The sequence below is a fragment of the Centruroides sculpturatus genome, unplaced genomic scaffold (genome assembly GCF_000671375.1).
Source record: "Centruroides sculpturatus isolate CEXI.00-Female unplaced genomic scaffold, Cexi_2.0 scaffold1910, whole genome shotgun sequence".
Lineage (NCBI taxonomy): Eukaryota > Metazoa > Arthropoda > Arachnida > Scorpiones > Buthidae > Centruroides > Centruroides sculpturatus.
The window spans coordinates 74,643-95,513 of record NW_019386024.1 but is presented as its reverse complement, the minus strand read 5'-3'; the positions used below and the strand labels follow the sequence as shown (position 1 = coordinate 95,513).

The following is a 20,871-nucleotide window of genomic DNA, read 5'->3' as shown; positions in this document are numbered from 1 at the left end:
AATGCATTATATACTTAGTGAATTAAATGATAGATAAGTTATGTTATATTTATCCAATTCCTTATATTAACAATTAAATCACTAACGAGCAATTATTTATTGTGACATCATCACAATGCCAGACTGCAAGTTTTAATCATATTTTTTTTAAATTTATTTAATTTAAAATATATGCTCTCCACCTCAAATTATTAGTGTATTTCCCCTGTACATCATACTTTCCCTGTTAGCAATTCAGTCATGCCAGTCATCTATCTAATTCTTTTCAGTGGAAAATTTTTGAATTGAAATAACATGATTTCCAGTTTGCATTGGAAGTTCATTTAAAGTTAATCAGGGTCTCCTGCCTCCAAATCTTTCCATATCTGGTCTCAGCTTTCATTTATCTTACTCCATTCTTGAGATTAAGGATAGACTATAGGAATTTATATGTCTACAATTTTTTTCAAATTGCACCCCAATAATTAGTTTTAAGAAATTAAAATTTTATTTGCATAATATTTTTGAGTGCTGTTTCATCTATCTTCAAACTACAACGATTAAACAAAACACACTGCAATGCTTCAAATTATAGAAGAAATAAATAAATTCTCCATACCTGCTATTTACATGAATTAGGAGTTGATTATTATAGCATAAATTTAAAACATAAACACTAATAAAAATAATAAAATGAGGGCAATATTATAGAAGAACAAAATTATTTGTACCATTACAAAAATTTTTAAACAATTTGTGCAAAAATAGTAATAACTAATAGTAACAATTAGTGGTTTTCCAACATTTTATTCGTTATATTTGTGTTTACTGTGTGATATATGTGATCTTAAATTTCTGAAATAACAACTAACTCCAGCCACAGATATAAATAGCAGATGTGACTCGAGTGAAAAATGCTTATTTCTATTACAAGTTGAGACATTACAGCAGTGGTCCTCAACCTTTCTGAGGCTGCAGAACACCATTCTTATACTTTTTATAACATGGAGCATTAGCATCAATATATTCAAAAATTGATAAGCAATTCCATGTTTGCTATTCTCAGGAAATAATGAAGCAATAAAGCAATAAACTTTAATATATTTAATAAAATAGAAACATGGAATTGTCTATGAATATAGCAATGGGAATAAATTTGAATAAAAGCTTTAAAATCATTTCTTTTGTGGAACACTTGAGGTAAGTTTGTGGAACACCTGCGTTCCACAGAACACTGATTAAGAACCACTGCATTACAGTATGTCCTTGTTTAAACATTGTAGCACAATACCCAAAAGTATTAGGTAATTAAATCTTTTAATTCTCAAAAACAGTTATTATTGAGTGTTTTAGATAAAAATAAATTAAATGTTCATAATTTATCTATTATTTATCATTCATTATATTATAGTCAAATCAACTGGCCAAACAGCTGAGGCAGTAAAGGCATCAGCCTACCACTCTGGGCACTCAAAATTGAATATGGGCAGAGAACCTCTGGAAGTTTTAATGGCTGGTCTCTTCTGGATATGTCAGGTTCCATCTATTACCACTGGCTACCCCACTATGAGTCTGGCTGAACCATAAAGGGGATAAAAAAATTATCCTGTTTTGTACCCAAAGGACAGAAAGAAACAAAAACAAGAAAAAATAAATAAGAAAACTAATAATTAAAATAAGTTACTTTTATTTAGCTGTAAGAAAAGAATAAAATTGAATTAATTATGTTGTTTAATAAGTTTATGCTAAAACCTTGCACATAAACTTATAAATATATATTGTGTTGTTATACTTAATTTTAATTAAATTTATTTCAGTGGAGTTGTTAAATTAGTTGAATCTCACCACTGATTTTAATGGACTTTTATGATTTTCTATTTATTATTTTTACTTTTGTATTGTTTTATTAGATCTAGTGCTATTGCACATTTAATAAATAATAGTGTAAATATGTCTTCAAGATTTTATATGCATTGTCCAATGAAGAAAGATTTGATTCACTTTAAAGCAGTGGTATGAATCCTAAACTTTCATATTAGTGATTTTTCATATCAATATTAAGACATAATTTTGGTATAATATTTTTTAATATTTTGTATAATATACAATATTATATTATATACAAAATTTGTATAATATAAGACACAGTTTTGTATAATATACAAAGAATACTATAAGAATTTTAGTGTGTATGGTGTTTTTAGTAGTAGATATTTAAAAAGATTAAAACGATAAAGACAATATTAAGGAACACAGCAGATATGGATCAAAAGTAATTTATGAGAAAGAAAAAGAATACTAATATAATTTATTGAAGAAAATTATTAATAAGTGAAAGATTGATAAAGTTTTAAGTGTTTGTTTAAAAATCTAGGTCTATGATTATGGTAATTAAGTTAAGACCCAAGATTTAAATTTTGCATTATTGAAACCTGAGTACATAGTCATTATATAAGTATTATATCTAAAAATTTTTGTAACTTTTATGTTTTTGAAAAATATTCAAAATGATGGGCTGTTTATAACAGCATATTAAGGATGCATTTATTAGATGCTGAGTCAGATAATAGTTTAATAAACATTTTTGAAAACTAATTAACTTTATTGAGTCAAATACTGGTTTTGAATATTGTATTAAAGGAGTAGAAGAATTTTGAGATATTTCAATTATAAATGTCTTTAATTTTATTTACTATAATTTTGTTATAATAAATATATTTTTAAACAATGATCAATTATTTTATTAAAATTATACTTAAATATGGTTTTATAAACTTACTTGATAGCAGCTTCTAGAAGGAATAATCCTGTCAACATATGTTTTTCTACAAAGCAGATTTTTCTATTATTATTTATATTTGAAAATTTTATTTTAAAATGATTTACTTCTTTCTTTGATAAAAAAGTATTTAAAGTTCTATGAATAGTCTGAATACCCATTATGATCAATGGAATGAATACAGATATTGGAATAGGATATGATAAATGATTGTATCTGAAAACAGAAATGAAAAATTTGATAAATACTCAACATTAATTGCAAAAATAGTCATTTAATTTATTAAATTAAAATTCTTAACAACCTTAAAATTAATTACTGTATATCTACATACAATTCAAACTCTCTAATGTCTAATTTGCTTAATTAAAACAATTGTAATCTGGTAAATTTCAACAATTTTGGAATTAAAATGCATTCTTTAAATTCTGAAGTCTTACTACACCATTTATAAAATACATAAAATATATAGTGTACTAAAAGCAAGCTAATATGACATTAATTTAAGATTCTGAAAATTGGAAGATACTAGGAACAAAATAATACCTAAAGTTTCAGTTCTTGATTTTATTGATAATTTTATTTCAACAATACTACCATCTACTTTGTGAAGACAGAAATTAATAATAAAAGTGAAAAGACAAACTTAGAAATTTTGAAACAAATAAAGTAAGCTCTAACATACAATTTTAATTTTAAGATTCAATTAGATATGTTTTAAAATAATGAAAAACTGTAATCAGTTAGCATTCTATATAAGTGCAGATTAGCTGTTTTTTTTATTTTTGCCATTAATTTCATTCATCAGTTCTATGACAAGTATTTGGATTATAATTAAAAACACTAAACATATAAATCAGCAGATTTTTATAAAAAGTGCAAACATTTTTGCCCATATTGAACAGGCATCATCAGGCAAGCTAATCCCCCAAAGCTGAAACAAACAGGGAATTGCCAAACACGTGTGCAAAGGGGAGGTGACAAATGGCAAGAGAAAGGGGAGGATGAGAGGACAGTAAGGTTTATAGTTCAAAGAGAGACTTCCAAGCTGTCCAAGAAGGAGTCAACATTACAAAAATTAATAGTGATGTTATTGCAAGTGGCCTTATGTATTTCCACCTGCTCAAGATGTTTGAGAAAGGGTTGTCTGGAAGAGCTATGAAAGAGGCATGCTTTGCAGAATTCCACATCAGGGTTGCTCATGTCATGACATGACATTGTCAGGGTTAGAGGCATAGATAGCAAACACCATGTTGGCCAATCCTTTTGTCATGGATGTCTGATGTACTTTGAGGCAGATGTTTAAGTAGCACCTATGTATTCTAAGTGGTGGCTGGATCTATGATCGATGACAGGGAGTGTAGATGCCTGGTTGAAGGTGCATGTCTGGATGGTCCTTAGCATTGTGGAGGAGGGAGGAAATTGAGAGACTATGGAATGCTAAACAAAAGTTAATTCTCCTGGATATTTTCTTGTAAAGGGTGGATAGCTTTCTATTGTAAGTGATGGCCCTATAACCTGTGTCCTAGATGCAATTTATCTGCGAGGCAGAAGTGGAGGAGGAAAGACAATTTATAACACCTTTAATGGTGTATAGGGAGTAGCCATACTGAGTTGCATATTGGGTGATCATAAGAAGGAACTCTTTATCTCTATCATGTGTGTTCAATTTGGATTATAGTTGTTACAGAATAACAAGAATTCAAATACTGATCTTAGAGCTGTCTTTGCTCTGTTATAATAAAAAAAAAAAAATTATTAAACTATTGTAATCTTACAAATTTAATATCAAAAATGTTAGTGACTATTTGATATTAATTCACAATTAATTAAGAATTACTGTGTTCTAGACTCATTCAGAATATGATCTAATTTAAATATCTATAAAGTAGAAAGAAAATTGGATTTGACAAAACTTTCAGAAGAATTAACATATAAGAAAACAAGAAACTGTTATTGTATAGTAAAATAAACAATAAAATGCAACCTTTAAAAAGAATCATTTTTCTATTTAAAACAAATGTAAATAATTTGTTTTTATCTGAGTGACGTATTTAAAGATAAGGAGTGCAGTAAAAAATATTGTTTGCATGGAAAGGCAAAAAGTCTAAAGCTAGACCTGATTTTAATTATTATAATTAGTTAAAATGATATTAATACATAATTTTAATAATTATATTTTATTGCACAAATATAGTTTTTTCATTTAATTTCTATATTTTTCTCATTTCTATAATATTCTGGAATGAAACAAGTAAATTTTAATCAAACTATTTAGTTTCAATTGATAATATTCAAATAAATTGAAAAAATTAGAAAATTTTTTTGACAAAATTATATGGTGTTTGGCTAATATTTTTTCATTTACATAAATTTAAAAAAGTTAAAAAGCACCATAGCAATGAGTTTTATCAATAGCACTAATTTTTGTTTTTTACATTACTACATTAATGTCTTCTGTATGTCCTGAAATTTCATCTTATCTAATTTGGTTGTAATTTGGACAGTTAAATATTTCTCTACACAGCATTTAATAATAGTACAGTAATTCCTCCATTTATACAAGTAATTAGTTTTATGAAAACAGCACATAAATAAAAACTATGTAAACAGAGCAATGGAAAGATGTTTAATTAAAATAGGGATCTCTTTCATAATCTCAAATACAATATTTTACTCATACTGGGATAGAAAACTTAACTAAAATGTATAAATAAATTTTACATATACATATAAGAGATTACTGATAACAAAAAACACATTTTTGGTGTAACAATCATTTATTTCCATAAAGCTGTTATTTAAAACTTAAAAAATGTTTAACCACATTAAAATGAATGTGGCTGAATGTTAGTTAACACTGTACCACAGGGGTGGCCAAAACTTGGCGCATTGGACGACTACAAGTGGCGCTTCAGTCAGTTTTGAGCAACATTGCCAGATTTGGCTTCTTTGCAATTATGAATATGTATTACATAGAAAATTAATTTTTTATAGTCTGTCTTTGTAGGTTTATTTGTTGCACAATTCGTTGCAATCAACTTTACAGATAAAATGAGTGTTCTCCACATAGTAAATTACAGTGTATGCATGTTTATTTTCAATCAGTTTACAGGTGTCTAAATGACAGTGCTAACGTCCGGACAGTCCGGGAATCGGATTGGACTACTAACTTCTTTTCCTGAGTAGTTACTGCGACACCTGTTGACCTTTTTTTTTTGTTATTCTTTTGCCTGTACGATACACGATACATTCGTGTTCATGTACACCACTAATATTGTATAGAACTATTTTATACGGGTAACTACACTACAACCGCAATTTTCATTGCTTGTTCTGTGGCAAAACTGAATTTTCATCTTATAAATTGAAATACTTAATTAAGGGGTTGGCGAAACTTTTCTCCGCCCCGGGCGGCTAACACCCACGATACAACACTGCGCATCTGAACTCGTCTATCAAAAAATTGGCACATGGTATGCAAGAGGTTGGCCACCCCTGCTGTACCATATCCATTTCTTGTGGGGTCTTGATTGAAAACTATGTTTATGGAGAGATTACTATACTTTAATTATGATCACCTAGTACTGATTATTCATTTATTCATTTTCAGTGAATCTTTTTATACAGAATATGATCTAATTTAAATATCTATAAAGTAGAAAGAAAATTGGATTTGACAAAACTTTCAGAAGAATTAACATATAAGAAAACAAGAAACTAATGAATTTATAAATATATATATATGAAATTTTTCATTTAAAACATTGCAATATCTTTAAACTATTAACAGAACTATTTTAACTTTTTATCATAAAATCAATAATTAATACTCTAAAGTATTCCATAGAATTAAAAATATCTTACCGCAATAAATTAGTCAATATTTTAGATCCTGCAATATTTATACTAATATGATGAAATTTCAATGCTTTACTAATAACCTCTAGCATAAGTTTAAATGATGAATTATTTGGCATGAAGTTTAATGATATTGTTTGCCTAAATAAAATATTCTTGTATTAATATTTTTTAGTTATATACTTCTTAAACCAATATATATGTGTATATATATATTTACAAATAGTTAAACATACTTATCTAATATTGATGAAGTCAGATTTAAACCAATTGTGGAAAGTCTCCAATTTTTTAATTCTAACATTTGTTTGATATTTTGCAAAATTGAATCTATACCTAAAATATTTAATTAAAAAAAACTTAGAAAATAATATGATAATTACCTAATTGCATATTTTCAAAATTTGCTTTAAAAATAATAATGCAGCAGACGTCCAGTAACACAAATTTTAATGAAAACAAATGTTTTTGACCATACCCATGGTTTGCATCAGGTTTTTAACCATCAAAATTCCAAAAATAGAATGCGTAGAACGAACATATTTGAAAAATTGGAACAACACCAAACATATCTATACTGATATAAAGAGGTAATGTTTGTATGCATGTAAGTTTGTTTGCAGCAGGTAATCTCCGAAACTACTCATCCGATTTCAAAAATTCTTTCACCAATATTTAGAATGGAACCTCAGGGTGGACATCGGCTGAATATTATTCCGTTTAACATTCATATAAATTAAAATATATAATCTAAGTTAAGGCTTTTATTTCCAACAGATGGCGCTACGAGTACGACGCCCTAAGTTTGCTTTTCTGTCAGGCATTACACTTTTCTGTGAAAATGAACTAAAGCAGATCATCATCTATCTATCTATATAAATAAAAATGTAATGTTCGTTTGTTCCTACCGATTCCTTTGAAATTTTGACACAACGCTGCATTCGAATGCGCACATGTTTTTATATCATATACATGTCGAAATTTCCCGCACTGGGGGGGAGATGGACAGGATTAAGGCTTACAGTAAAGAACTCTGCTTCTATTTATACTATTTCAGATGCGGATTTTTGCGTTTTTGATTGCGTTTTGATAGGGTACGTCAACAGAATGTATACTAAGAAGAAATTTTTCGAAACATTTTTCCTTCAGGGGGAAGTGTTATACATTTATAATAGATACATTTTGAGCCACAACAACGCGTGGAGGGGTCTGCTAGTATAAAACAATTTGAATGGTAGACATTACAAAAATAATAAAAAATATAACTACCCCATATACAATAATTTTTTAAGAGGTAAATAATGTTTGTTTTTATTAAAATTTGTGTTACTGGACTTTAAAGGTTCTTAATTGTGTGTGATTTATTTCAATAATTTCAGTAAGAAGATAGTTTAATGCAGTAGAATCCACTTATTGTAAACACTTTAGGTAGATAGATCATACTGTAACATTTACAATGCAACTGGATACATTTCAGAATCAATGAAAATGAGCATTTTCTGAGTAAATTATGATAAATTAATTTTTTTCTAAAAGAATTGCTGTATATGAAATTTTGTCTCAAAATGTGATACATATATCATATATTCCATTCTTTGTTACAAGAAAGTCAATTTGAAAGTTCTTGTTAATCTAAGTCAGGGCTTCTTAAACTTTTTTTATTCACGACCCCATTTATGATTGTGATTTTTTTCGCGACCCAAAAAGAAATAAAAAATAAAGATATACAGTATACAAATTTGCAAAAACAATAATGGTATACTACCACAGTTCACTCTTGTGTTACAATGGAGCAGTGACAACTGAATACACTGAAAAGCGACAATACTACACTAGTTCACACTACAATCAGTGTTGCTGAATCGTTCTCTCGCTGCACCAGAAGTGACACAAAGCGTGCCATTTTCAAACTCTCACAAATTATTTTCAATATTTTGCATTAAAATCGCGCGACCCCAAGATTTTGCTAAGCGACCCCAAATGGGGTCACGACCCATAGTTTAAGAAGCCCTGATCTAAGTCATATTCTCTAGGTCAGGAGTCTGCAACCTTTCAGCGGTGTTGTGCCGAACCTAAGTTATAATGTTATTCTGAGTGCTGACATGATTCTACCAATTTTGTTATATATACAGTGGTGCTTCGTATAACATACGCCTTGAATAACAGATGCTGCGAACAATGGACTTTCCATTCGGCAGTTACGTGAAGCAAACAATGGACTTTCTGCGAACAAGTGCGAATGATGTTTCCACTCTTTTGTTGTTGCCAATGACAATCTGCTATTTTTATAACATATTAGTATTATTAGAATATATTATTAGTATATCTGAAGTACAGAGCTCCCGTTGGGATTTGGCTTGCTCCCTTGTTTATTACATACATCACCTCAGTGCAGGGTATTTACATTTATTCAAGTGGTGCAAATAATGGCTTCTAAAAAAAACAAAGGTGATTTCAATTTTAATAAAGCAAGAAATCATCAGAAGGAGTGAAAGTTGACACGGACTTCCTTGTCAAATGGGGAGAGGTTCAGGAGTTTACAAACACTCACTATCCAAACACAGCTGAGGCCAACAGGATCAATGATCTCTACAATGACACCCTTGCCCATCATTTCCGACAGGTGTTGAAGAAGAGAGAGAAACAGCCCATCTTGGACATGTTTTTCAAGAAGCCAGCTGCCAAAAAACAAAAGATGGAACAAGAGGAGTTGACCCTGCAAGCCCTGGTAGCCTCTCCTGAATCTAAAAAACAATAAAAAGGGACCTGCTGCAATGTGTAAAAAGTCTGTATCTATATGAATGTGTGAAGAAAGTGTTCCTCCACGTCCTCCTCACATCTGACTACCTGGCATAATTGGTGACTACTCCATTTTCATTTTTTTTTTATGGTACAGTATGGTTATTTTATGCTGTGGAACAAATTATATGTTTTGTTAAATTTCTCTCCTGTCATTACCTATGTGTGTAGCAATGATTTGTGTTATATAAACTTTTGTATTTGTATTGTGTAGTAACGCTTCATATCATATAACCATTGTATTATTTTTTATAATAAATAAACGGCCATGACATGTGTCTTTTATCAAGCCCGCCACTTTTTGGTTCGGTATGACTTGAAATGGATCAAAGTAGTCGTGTATGATTTTTTAAACTTACTTGTAAGGTATCCTACTCACTATCTGTGAACACATAACTTGCAACAGTGATATATTCAACATGTTTTAACATGTATTTCTATGGGAAAACGCGTTTTGTATAACAGACTTTTCACTTAACGGACATGCACCTGAAACAGATTAAGTATGTTATATGAAGCACCACTGTATTATAGTATCAAAATTGGTCTGATTATTTTGGACTTCAAAAATATATAATTTTGAAGTTAAGTTTGAAGTGAAGTTAAGTTGTTAATTGAATTATGTCCTTACATATGAGGTGCATGCACAACACATAGATGGCAACACAGAGCGTAAACGCATTCAATGTAATATAAATATACAAGCAAGAGATTGTTTTTAATGTACTACAGTCTATGCTGAATTATGGTTTCCACTTAAATGTGCAATTAATAATTAAATATAACTTTTATTACATTTCTATTCAATCAGATTGCCACTGGAAATTAGTAACCTATGGCATGCGTGCCATAGATTGCAGACTCCTTCTCTAGTCTATTGGCTATAAGGAATTATTAATTTTTGTACTTTTATTCTGGATAAATAAGTATTATATAAAAAGTTGATTATTATATATGAAACAACATATTGTTATTCTGTATTCTACTGCATTGTGACAATGTCACAATAAAATAATTGCTTGTATATTTCAGAAATTTCTTTGTTATAAAGTCAAGATTTAAGTTTATGTAATCTAGAATAAAAAGGCAAAAACATATAGTATATACAATTTTCATAAATAAGAATTATTAAATGTTTCTAATGTTAAATTATGTACTCTCTTTTAAATTTTACATTAAATAATTTTTACTTCTTATGTAAATATTTTTCTGTTTATTTTTAAATACTAGATGAAGGAAAGTAAAATTCAGACTTTAAGCATGTAATTATTAAGATGTTATTTCAGTAAACATTGCTGTAATTATTGAATTTTTATTTACTGGTACTCAGTTATCATCATTTGAATATTATCTTCATTTCAATACCACAATATAAAAAAGATTACCATAAACAGAAGTTACTGATTTGAAAAATCTCTCTAGCAATCTATTGAATCTTTTAAAGGACAAAGGAAGATTTCAGATAGAGTATCATAATTGCTAAGAACTTGACATTGAAAATCATTTTCAAGGTCAAGTTCTTAGCAATTATGATTGTCACTTATGTTGTAACTTTTTAATGAGCAAATATAGAAATTTCAATTATAAAGTTAAAGATTAGCAAAGTTAAACATTTAATTGGCTTAAAACTATTTCCTGTGTCACAAATGAAATCACTTTTACTCCCATGACTTTAAAGTTACAAATTATGCAGTCCTACATGTATTTATTTTAATCTTTTACAATATTGTCAATATCTGCTTTCTGCTTTTATAGTTCTAGTCTTAATTCTAAAAATGTTAGTTAAATGGGAATTACAGAGCCTATTTCTTTCAGCAGTTTTGATGCACAAAAAGAACTGTTCATAACAGTATGTATGCCTGTGATACAGGTTTATAGTATCAATTACGGCATTACAACATCAAAGTGTATCCAATTTATGACATACTTTATCAAAATAAATGAAAATGTTCAATTTAGGGTTCAGCGGGCTGCATAAATATATTAAATGGGCTGCAGGTTGGACATCCCTGGTTTAGACTAATTAAATAGTGATTTTTAATTTTGTCATTGGAACTTTTATGTAATTATTAATCACTAAAAAATTACAACATAAGTGACCTTGAAAATGATTTTTAAGATCAACAAAAAAAAAAAGTCTCATCTAATTCTCCATACATGATTTCCTATGTAATTATATTAACAAAATTAATATATCTTCAGTACTTTTGGAATGAAAAGGGTTCAAGGGACTTATGATTCACCCTGTATATTGTATATTTTTATTGTTTCATGCTGATTTTGGAATCTAAGATAATCTTATTTCTTTAAAACAAATTTCAGAAAGGTTCTTTTTGAAGATTTATTTTGATAGTAAGAAATACTAATACATTAAAACTTTGATAAACAATTGTAAAGATAAATTATATTTTACATAGCTAGAAAGTTTAGGAATTATTAAAATAGTTCAATGCTCTTAAATATAATACAGTAGAATCTAATTAACTTGAATCAGTTGAGGAAAAGAATTTGACTTTGAATTAAAAAATTTAAAGTCAAATTTTTTAAAAAGGTTTTGAGGAATCAAGTTAACCAGTTTGATTTAACGTGTTATGCTAAATGATTGGGAAAAGAAAATGACTTCAAGTAAATGCAACTTTGAGTTATCTAGGTTCAAGTTAACCAGGTTCTACTGTATTTCAAGTTTTATTATGTACATTTATTTTTGTATTTAGTATTTTAATCCATTAAAATGCAATTATAGGCAAAGAAATAACTTCATAATACATACCATAGATTGCATGACAACTCTTAAAAAATTCATCATATCTAATAAAAAGAGAAATGCAACACAGAAGAGACCTATTTATTTCAAAAAAACAATGATTTTTAAAATACTTTCCATATAAAAGTTATATATGTGTATATATTATATATAAATTACTAAATAAATATATGGAATAATATAATTAAATGTTTTATTTTTATCACTGATTGGAATAGGAGCTAATGAACTGACTACAGTAACATTTGGAATATAGTTTTTCCAGAAAATAGACAATTTTATGAAAAAATGAGCTTCATTTAAGAAAATGACATTATATAATAGAAAATGCTTCTTCTACACATAGTTTAGAAGTTGGGATAAAAGAAAGACTAGGAGATAAAATGATAATTTTAATTGCTAGTTGTTTAGTTGCTAAACTTCTAAATAGCTACATTTGCATTGTTATCACTTTAATAAGAACATTTTATGATTTGGCATATCTTATATACACATAATTTTGTAATGGCTATTACTAGAGTAAAGCTGTCATTTACATCACATTTGCATCAAGTATTACATCATCAAACTTTTCATTGCTAGTGCTTCCCTTGTAATTTTACACAATTCCTGAGACTCCTGGAGCATTTAGACTTAACTACGTTCAATAATACTGAAGTTTTAGAACCTAGTAGCAAGAAATATTATGTGGCATATTCAAAGTCATACCATGAGTAAATATATTGTACTACATGTTAGTCTTTTATTCTGTAACATGCAGCTTGATGTTCACACAACACCCTTGTAGAAAAGCTTTTCAATTGATGTTCCCACCATTTAAAATCATAAATAAATTTAGATGCAAGAAACAAATTTTATTTATTAAATGTATTAAATATTTAAAGATAAAATATAATTGATTATAATTAAGTTTTTAAATAATAATGAATTTTTCAGAAAATTTACTTGTCAGATTATAATGATTTGTGATGACTAGGAGAAAAATAAACTATTGGTGAATACGTCATCAAAGACTTACTCTCCCTTCCCATCATCAGAAAAACTTATTTTTCTTCTGTTCCTCTATTTATATGGAGGTTTTAACCTGATGGTTTCTTTCTCCAATCTAGCTATTGAAACTGACCTATGCAGTGGATTTAGGTCTTCTGTGCCTCAATATGGTAACAAGGAGGATAATATAGTAATGACAGTGGGATTAATGGCATCAGGCTGAGATAGGCCAGGTCTGAACATTCCTGTTGATATTGTGCACTGGCAAACAAATAATGCAGTGTAGAATGTAATAAGTAAAGTGTCTTTTCAGTGTAGACAGGCTGGAGAGAATCCTGGAGTAAAAGAAGGTGTTAAGTGGGGCTGTCTCCATCCGAAGATAGCACAGAATAGTCTCCCACTGTGCATCATGCAGTGTCTATACATCCAGTGATGGAAGGGAAGAGATGGTCTTGGCCTTTCCCCTATACATGGATAGCCATGCCTCTGTCATATGATGCCTGAAATGCTGGTAGATAGACCAGATCTTGTGGGAAATTTGTTCACTAAATCATATCCAATATCACCCCAACCAGGCCACGTTATTAGCCTCCTTGTTGAATGGAATGTCCAAATGATCAAGCGTCCAAAATATGATGATTGGGGTTGGAAAGTACCCAATGAAGGCACCCAAATTAATCACAAGAGAGGATGAAGATAAATATACATAAGCAAGTGCCATTAAGACAGAGTGGCTATTGGTAATTATCAACAGCTGCATCCATTTAGCTCAGGGGTGTCCAACCCATGGCCTGTGGGCCACATGTGGCCCAAGGCAAGTTCCAATGCGGCCCAATAAACTTGTAAACAAAACCGACAAATTTTTTAATTTAATTTTATTTATTTATTTCAATGGCATAAACTAAAAAAAAGTTCCACAAAGCTGTAAACCTATATATATATTTTATTTTTGAGTGGAAAGGAAATATTTCCAAATACCTGGAAATGTATGAATGAGGAAGGAATACTAAATAACGCTAAAGTTGAGACTCAAAGAATTATAGACCCAAATTCGGGGAAAGGAGAGAAAGACCAAAAGATAAAAAGTAGTAAATAGACTTTCTGTTATGCAAATATCGACCCTTAATTTTTTAAATTTTCTCACTTTATCTTTTGTCCTTTCTCTCCTTTCCCCGAATTTGGGTCTGTAATCCTTTGGGTCCCATCCCAACTCCAGCTTTATTTAGTATTCTTTCTAGAGTTGCATGATTTGGTTACTTTGCGCCAAAGTTAGCTGCCCTTTTTTTTTAGTTTGACATAAAAAATATCATTTGGCGCATTGGCCAATTTTTGGGCTACATATTATTTATAAATATATTAGTTGAAAATGGTGTTTTGTCATTTTTTATTAATTAGAGACCCAAATAAAACAAAATATTTGTGTTTTTCAAATAAATTTTTGTTTGTCTCCTTTATAATAAATGAATTTATCTATTTCTAAGTAAAAATTGAAAGTGTCTGTAAAAGTAAATTTTTAAAATATCCTTTTTTGTGATAAAAATTTAATACTTATTACTATAATCTAGGCATGTTAATCCTTAAATATACAAGCATATTTAAGGATTAGGCCACAAGTATATATAATATACTTGTGACTCAAAACTCCATGACATCTTCCAATGTGGCCCAGAGAAACAAAAAGGTTGGACACTCCTGATTTAGCTGGAGGTTCATCGTGTTCCCAAGGCTTCCGTTGTATAAACATTATAGTGGAGGGTTTATCTTCATTGCCTTGAGCTAGGAGTTGGATGGAATGACTACACCTAGTGACATTTGTATCAGTGATATCATGACTCATGAATATTAATTTGTCCATGCAGATCTGGTCCTCCACTTGGAACTGGGATGGTGGTAGAAGTGTTAGATGAGTATGCTCACTGAATTAATGTTTCCAAGGAAATGTTAGAGTCCAAGTGACGAATGGCTGTTGATATTGCCACTAGCAGTAGAAAGATAGATATGCACTGCCATGATCAAAGATGCCAATAGGCTGAAAGCCCCTCAAGACAAGTGAATGAGACTCAGTGGAGGCAGCAGAGTTGGAGCCAATCATGGAAAAGAAGCAACCCTACTTCTGTGTATAATAAAATTTTAGAAACCATCTGAAAGACCCAGTGCAATTGTCAAAGTAGAATTTAAGATGGGTGTGCTGAAATTCAAAGTTCTGAGAGAGCCCTCTCCAAGAGTGGGATCAAAAATCCATGGTAGGGCAAAGGACAGTATACAATTAGGAGAGTATATCCTCACCCTGGCACCATTGCAGAGGAATGTGAAGCATTTTAAGAAGCCCCCAAGTAAGTTTGATAAAGAGAAAAGTTACATGAGAAGACCATATGAAAGCCTCATTGAAATAGAGAACAAGTATGCAAAGAGTAGTGACTGTGGGATGCCAGTAATTAGTGTTAATGATTGATGAAGAGAGAAATCTATGTGGGTGTTTTTCTGCACAAAATTTCCAGGCTCCATTGGAAAGCCCAGAGTTCTAGCCAATTCTAAAGTTCTTTGAGCATTATCAGCATGGTAGATAGAATGAACTAGAGATAAAGGGATAGAAATCATCTATACAAAATATGCTGGACATGAAGCAACCAATCCAAAGATTTGTCATGTAACAAGTGAGTAACAGTGGCACAAGGACATTGCTTTGTAGGATGCCATGTGAATGGCTGAGGCTTGAAAGTGCTACTGTATCATAGGACCTGAAAGGTGTGATCTATTACAAAGCCAGTGAGCCAGAATAGGGCACAGCTCTTCAGACCCAAGAAAGCAAGTTTTCATAACAGGCCAAGTAAAGATCACAAAGTTTGATCTACTCTGATTGAATGATCTTTCCTTCCTCCCTTTCCAGTAGAATGTGTCCATGTTCTTCCGAAAGTCACCTAATGGCCTTTCTTTGGGACCAGTTTCCTTTACTTGGAGATGGGCCAGTATGACGGGAGAGTCCATAGAGTTCGCCAACTCTGGATGCCGGTCCCAGTCTGGAGGTAATCTTGCACACAGCACATTCCAGGGGAGCTCTAGTGATCTTCCAACTTGGTCAAGAGACTCCAAAAATTATCCGGGGTCTTTGTCCCTTTGCTTTTAAGGGGATCATCTGGCCCAACAACAGTCCAATTTGGAACAAGGTCAGTAGCTTGCATTCAGGTCGCCTTCAGATGGGATCCCAGTACAATATGTTCCACCATGCTGAACCCCTTCTGGAAAAACCAAACTGCTCAAGCATTGTTTACAAAATTGTTTACAGTTAGTTACTAACTGTTAGGCCTGCACAATAAGCCGTGTTGGAACACTCAGTCATAGGCAGAGACGTCTTACCAGAATTATAGACCCCCTGGCAAAGCAGTGCACTGGGCCTCCCTATTCCTGATTGTGCTTTGTGGCATCAGGCTATGTACTTTGTACATTTTAATAAAAATCTGAATCTGAATCTGGGCCTCCCTATGTAACTGGCAGGTAAGTGGAAAGTTAGTGTTAAATTCTAGTCTGTACATGGGGACCTGGACAATGCCCTGCATGCCCATACATTAAGATGGCACTGGTCATAATGGTTTTATTTTTGCCCTTCTTGATCTAAGGCCAAAAATTAGATTCATTGTTACCTGGTCCTGGCCATCACAATATGGTGATAAATTGTGATCAGTGCTTCAATCATCCTTGACTGAGAAGAAATCTGATGTATGTGAAATGAAAAGGACAATTAGTTTAAAAGGCTTGTAGTCATCTGCAGCATGACACTCTCAAATGCCTTTGCAAGAGCTATGTGGAAGATTGGTCTGAAGATGGTGCACTGGTTGGGGTTTCTTTGGGCTTTCAGACCAGGACAACTACTGCTGTTTTCCATATTTCTGGGACTTACTCAACTTTCAAATTGTGTTGAAAAGCTGGAGCAGCACTTCAAACACCTTTCCCAGAGGATAAGTGTTTGAAGTACTGATTCCTTATCTGGTCCACAGAAGTTTTGCCATAAGGATTAAAATACCACCTGGAGGTTGGAAAGGTGAAAAGAGCCATTATCACAACCACTGGTATCAGTTGCAGTGTGAAGCTGCTGAGTAGCTACAAGCAGCCAAAATGTACAGTGGGTTCCCATGCTTACTTCAAGGGATTTGCCCTTGGACCAAAGGGAACTCCATTTATCTGGGTTCCATGTCAAAAAAATGGAAGACATGGTGGCAGTCAGAGACTAGGATGCAGGTGACATAATAGTGACAGAAGATGCAGAAGAAGGTGGATACAGGAGGAGGGGAAGAATAGAAATGGCCTCGACAAGCCAATGACTGTGCAAGCACCTTGCATTGCCTTAATGTAGACCAGAGATGGACAACCCATGGCCCACAGTAATATATTTTGCAGCCAACATCGTATAAAATACAAATAAATATATCAATTTCCCAGCTTAAGGAAGTGTGCAGCAAGAATTCAAATGTTATTTTCTACAACTTATGTTTGTGAATAGTTTTCCCAAATGAATTTAGTAAAAATTAAAACAAGAAACTGGCTAACAGACACATCGAAACTAATTTAAAAAACAAGCAGTGACTAATATTTAAAATAAGTAAGGCAAAACATTTTACACTTTGTTTCTAGCAGTTTAATCACTAAGTACAAATGTTTTAATTAGTTGTTAGAAAATTAGATAGCCAAGTCCTAGAATCCTTCAACACAGAAATCATTCTTTACACGTGTTATGTTGATGATATTCTTATTATTTGGAGATCCAAGCCAGATATAAACAGAGTACTGCAGATTGCGAATAACAATCCATTTGGGCTCAAGTTAAAGTTAGACCAACAGGATGATAAGATGGCCCATTTCCTTGACCTCAATATATTCCTGAATCATGGTTGTATAGCCACAAAGGTATTCCATAAGCCTAATCTTCAATCTTTCTTCATCCCCTCAACCTCGAATGACCCGTTTACTTATAAAATATCTGCTTTCAGGGCTCTAATCTATAGAGCTTTTACTCATTGCTCTAGCATTAAAGACGCGCTACAAGAAATCCAACACATCAAACACATCGCCTTAGCCCACGGTTACATCGGTAAATTAATAGATAGGCTTGCTCAAAAAATATAGTTGCTTAGAAACCAAAGCGATTAATTCCAGACCTCTATAACAGAAGGGTAAGTGCATTGTAGTTGATTTTGACCCTAGAATGAGACAAGCATTTAAAATCATAATCAAGAAGGTCAAAGCTGCTCTTACATACAAATGCAACCCTACAATATATAAACTTCTGGCTAATACGAAGGACAAATGCAGTGAAGCCAGAAGACCAGGGATTTACTTGGTCCTGCTAGGGGACAACAGATTTAATCCAAACAAAAAATTAACATACATTGGCTCAACTAACAGACCACTTACAAAAAGAATAGCTGAGCACAAATATGACACATACAACAAAAAGTTTAATTCCACCCTAGCCCAATTTGCAAGTGAACCAAATATAACAGCCAAATGGAAAGAGGCTAAGATTATTATACCTATGCTTGACAATAACAAACTTAGAACAATTGAAACAATTGAAATCTTTGTGAAATTCCTCAAGGGGAATTGTATCAACAGCAGAGATGCAGACACACTCTCCTCGCATGGCAATCAGTCTTTGATAACCCCTTAAACTAAATAAGACAATCCACCCTCATTGAGCCTGTTGCAATCTTTAGAGCATTTTCTTTACTTATCTTGTTTTTTATTTTCCAATTTTATTTTCCAATTTTAGCAATTATCTCATCAATAGTCGTTCGCACACCTTGGATAATAATATAAAAAGAAAATTAACAATGTCAATATTGTCTAAACTTTGTTATGCAGCAATGATGTCACTAGTAAGAAGAAATCTTTGTAAACAGTGATGTCATTTGAATATCTGCTAACCGACATTCTAAACGACATTCTAACCGACCTTATTGTACCTGAAGAAAGCCATTCAAAATGGCCAAAAACGTTTGTACTTATTGACTAAACTGCTAGAAACAAAGTGTGAAAGGTTTTGTCTTACTTATTTTAAATAGTTCTAGTTTTGAATGCATAGAAGTTACTAATATTTAACAAAATATTTCTGATATATTACGTTTACATCAGTTCCAGAAGCTAAATTAAGTATACCTCTGCTAATTTATAATTATATATGAATAAAAATTCCCTCAACATTTTTTCCCTCTTTTCTCTTGTATGTGGCCCGTGTCAGTTCAAAAGTTTTCAAATGCAGCCCTTACATAGAAAAAGGTTGCCCATCTCTGATGTAGACTATGAATTCTACACATGTATGATAGGGGCTTGATTTGGACCCCCAAAATGGGCCAAGAATTATAGAGTATCTACTCCAATCAGTGATCTGATGACCTAAGCAGGGCCCACTTGTTTCTGACAGGAGAATATAAGAGGAGGAGCAGATTGGGGCATGATAACTTGAAAACATCTCTTTTCACTGCCCATGATATAGATTCTAAAAGGTCCAGAGTACACAGACCTCCACAGTGGAAGTGCCACTGGGCCAGAACAATAGGGACTCTTTGTAATTGAGTGAATACAGGTCAGAAGATGTGATCCACTGAAAGAGAGCTCATCTGGCACAGTCAGGACAAGAGAAGAGCAACCTGAATCCCACAGGGTTAATGGGCATTCCAATCACCCTCCACAAAGGGATGGTCTAAGTAGCTGAGGATGACAGTGGTCTAAGTGACATGAGAAGTATAAACATTTAGGATGGTGTAAGTAGAATTTTGGCCATGGGGCTTTATTCCCAAGCATTGAAGCTCAGGGTCTATGATGGGGATCTCCTCCTGAGATGCTGGGCAAGCACTGGACACAGCAGTTAGGACACTCATGCCTCAGCTATCCAGCTGATTCTGCTGAAATATGGTGTATCCCACCAGTGTGAAATAGACATCCATAGTGAATCTCCTGAATTCAGAGAATGTCCACAAAGACAAGTCACTTTGCCTACTGAATAGGTCATGTTTGGCTTGTAATTGTCTTGCATTCCAATGTAAAATGCAAAGAAATGTGGCTAGTTGATGAAGTTGATGGCTGTTCGTAAAGTTGCAAACAGCCATTTTCTAGCAAGATATTGTTCAATTGCATACAGCTAAGATTTCCCATGAATGTCTTCCTGGAAACTTATCATTTCCTTAGCCTGTCCAATCTCAAAATTTATCACTCAATGAACAATTGTGAGATCAGATGAAATATCAGCCATCTACAACTTTGAGGGATCTGCAGCAGAAGTTGCAACATTTATTGGCAAATTTGTTGCAGGATAACACATTGTAGCCTCTGACAGTAGCATAACCAGATCTGAAGCCATGGGGAAGTCCAAGTTAAAATTTAATATGAATCACTATACATTTTAATAAAGTTTTGCTTTTAATACTTACATACAGGACTATAACAAACATATATAAATTATGAAGTCAGTCTCCACAATTAAATTATTATTCCTACATTTAGCATTTTTGTTCACTTTTCCATTCTGAAGAGTCCCAGGCTCCCTGGTTATGCTAGTATTGATGCATATATTTATGCAAAGAGAAGGTCTACAAGATACTAAAAGGGTAAAAAGTCCTTTAAACTGTACTGTTGTTCCTCAGGAAAATGTTCCTTTACTATATTGTAATCACTTGCCATCATCATCATGTTCACACAAATAAAGTTT

The 20,871-nt window shown here is 32.0% G+C and overlaps 1 protein-coding gene across 1 annotated transcript in view; it reads right to left on the bottom strand.

The window, feature by feature from the left end:
• The window catches only part of LOC111613176 (meiosis inhibitor protein 1-like), a gene marked incomplete at its 3' end in the record, with an annotated part of 60,520 nt that overhangs the window by 6,106 nt on the left and 33,543 nt on the right, over nucleotides 1-20,871 (bottom strand). The window contains exons 9-12 of the mRNA XM_023354524.1: nucleotides 12,189-12,259; nucleotides 6,856-6,955; nucleotides 6,626-6,760; nucleotides 2,759-2,974 (exon numbers count right to left, since the gene is read on the bottom strand). Of these exons, the coding sequence (XP_023210292.1) occupies nucleotides 2,759-2,974; nucleotides 6,626-6,760; nucleotides 6,856-6,955; nucleotides 12,189-12,259 (522 nt within the window). The remainder of the gene's footprint in view (nucleotides 1-2,758; nucleotides 2,975-6,625; nucleotides 6,761-6,855; nucleotides 6,956-12,188; nucleotides 12,260-20,871) is intronic.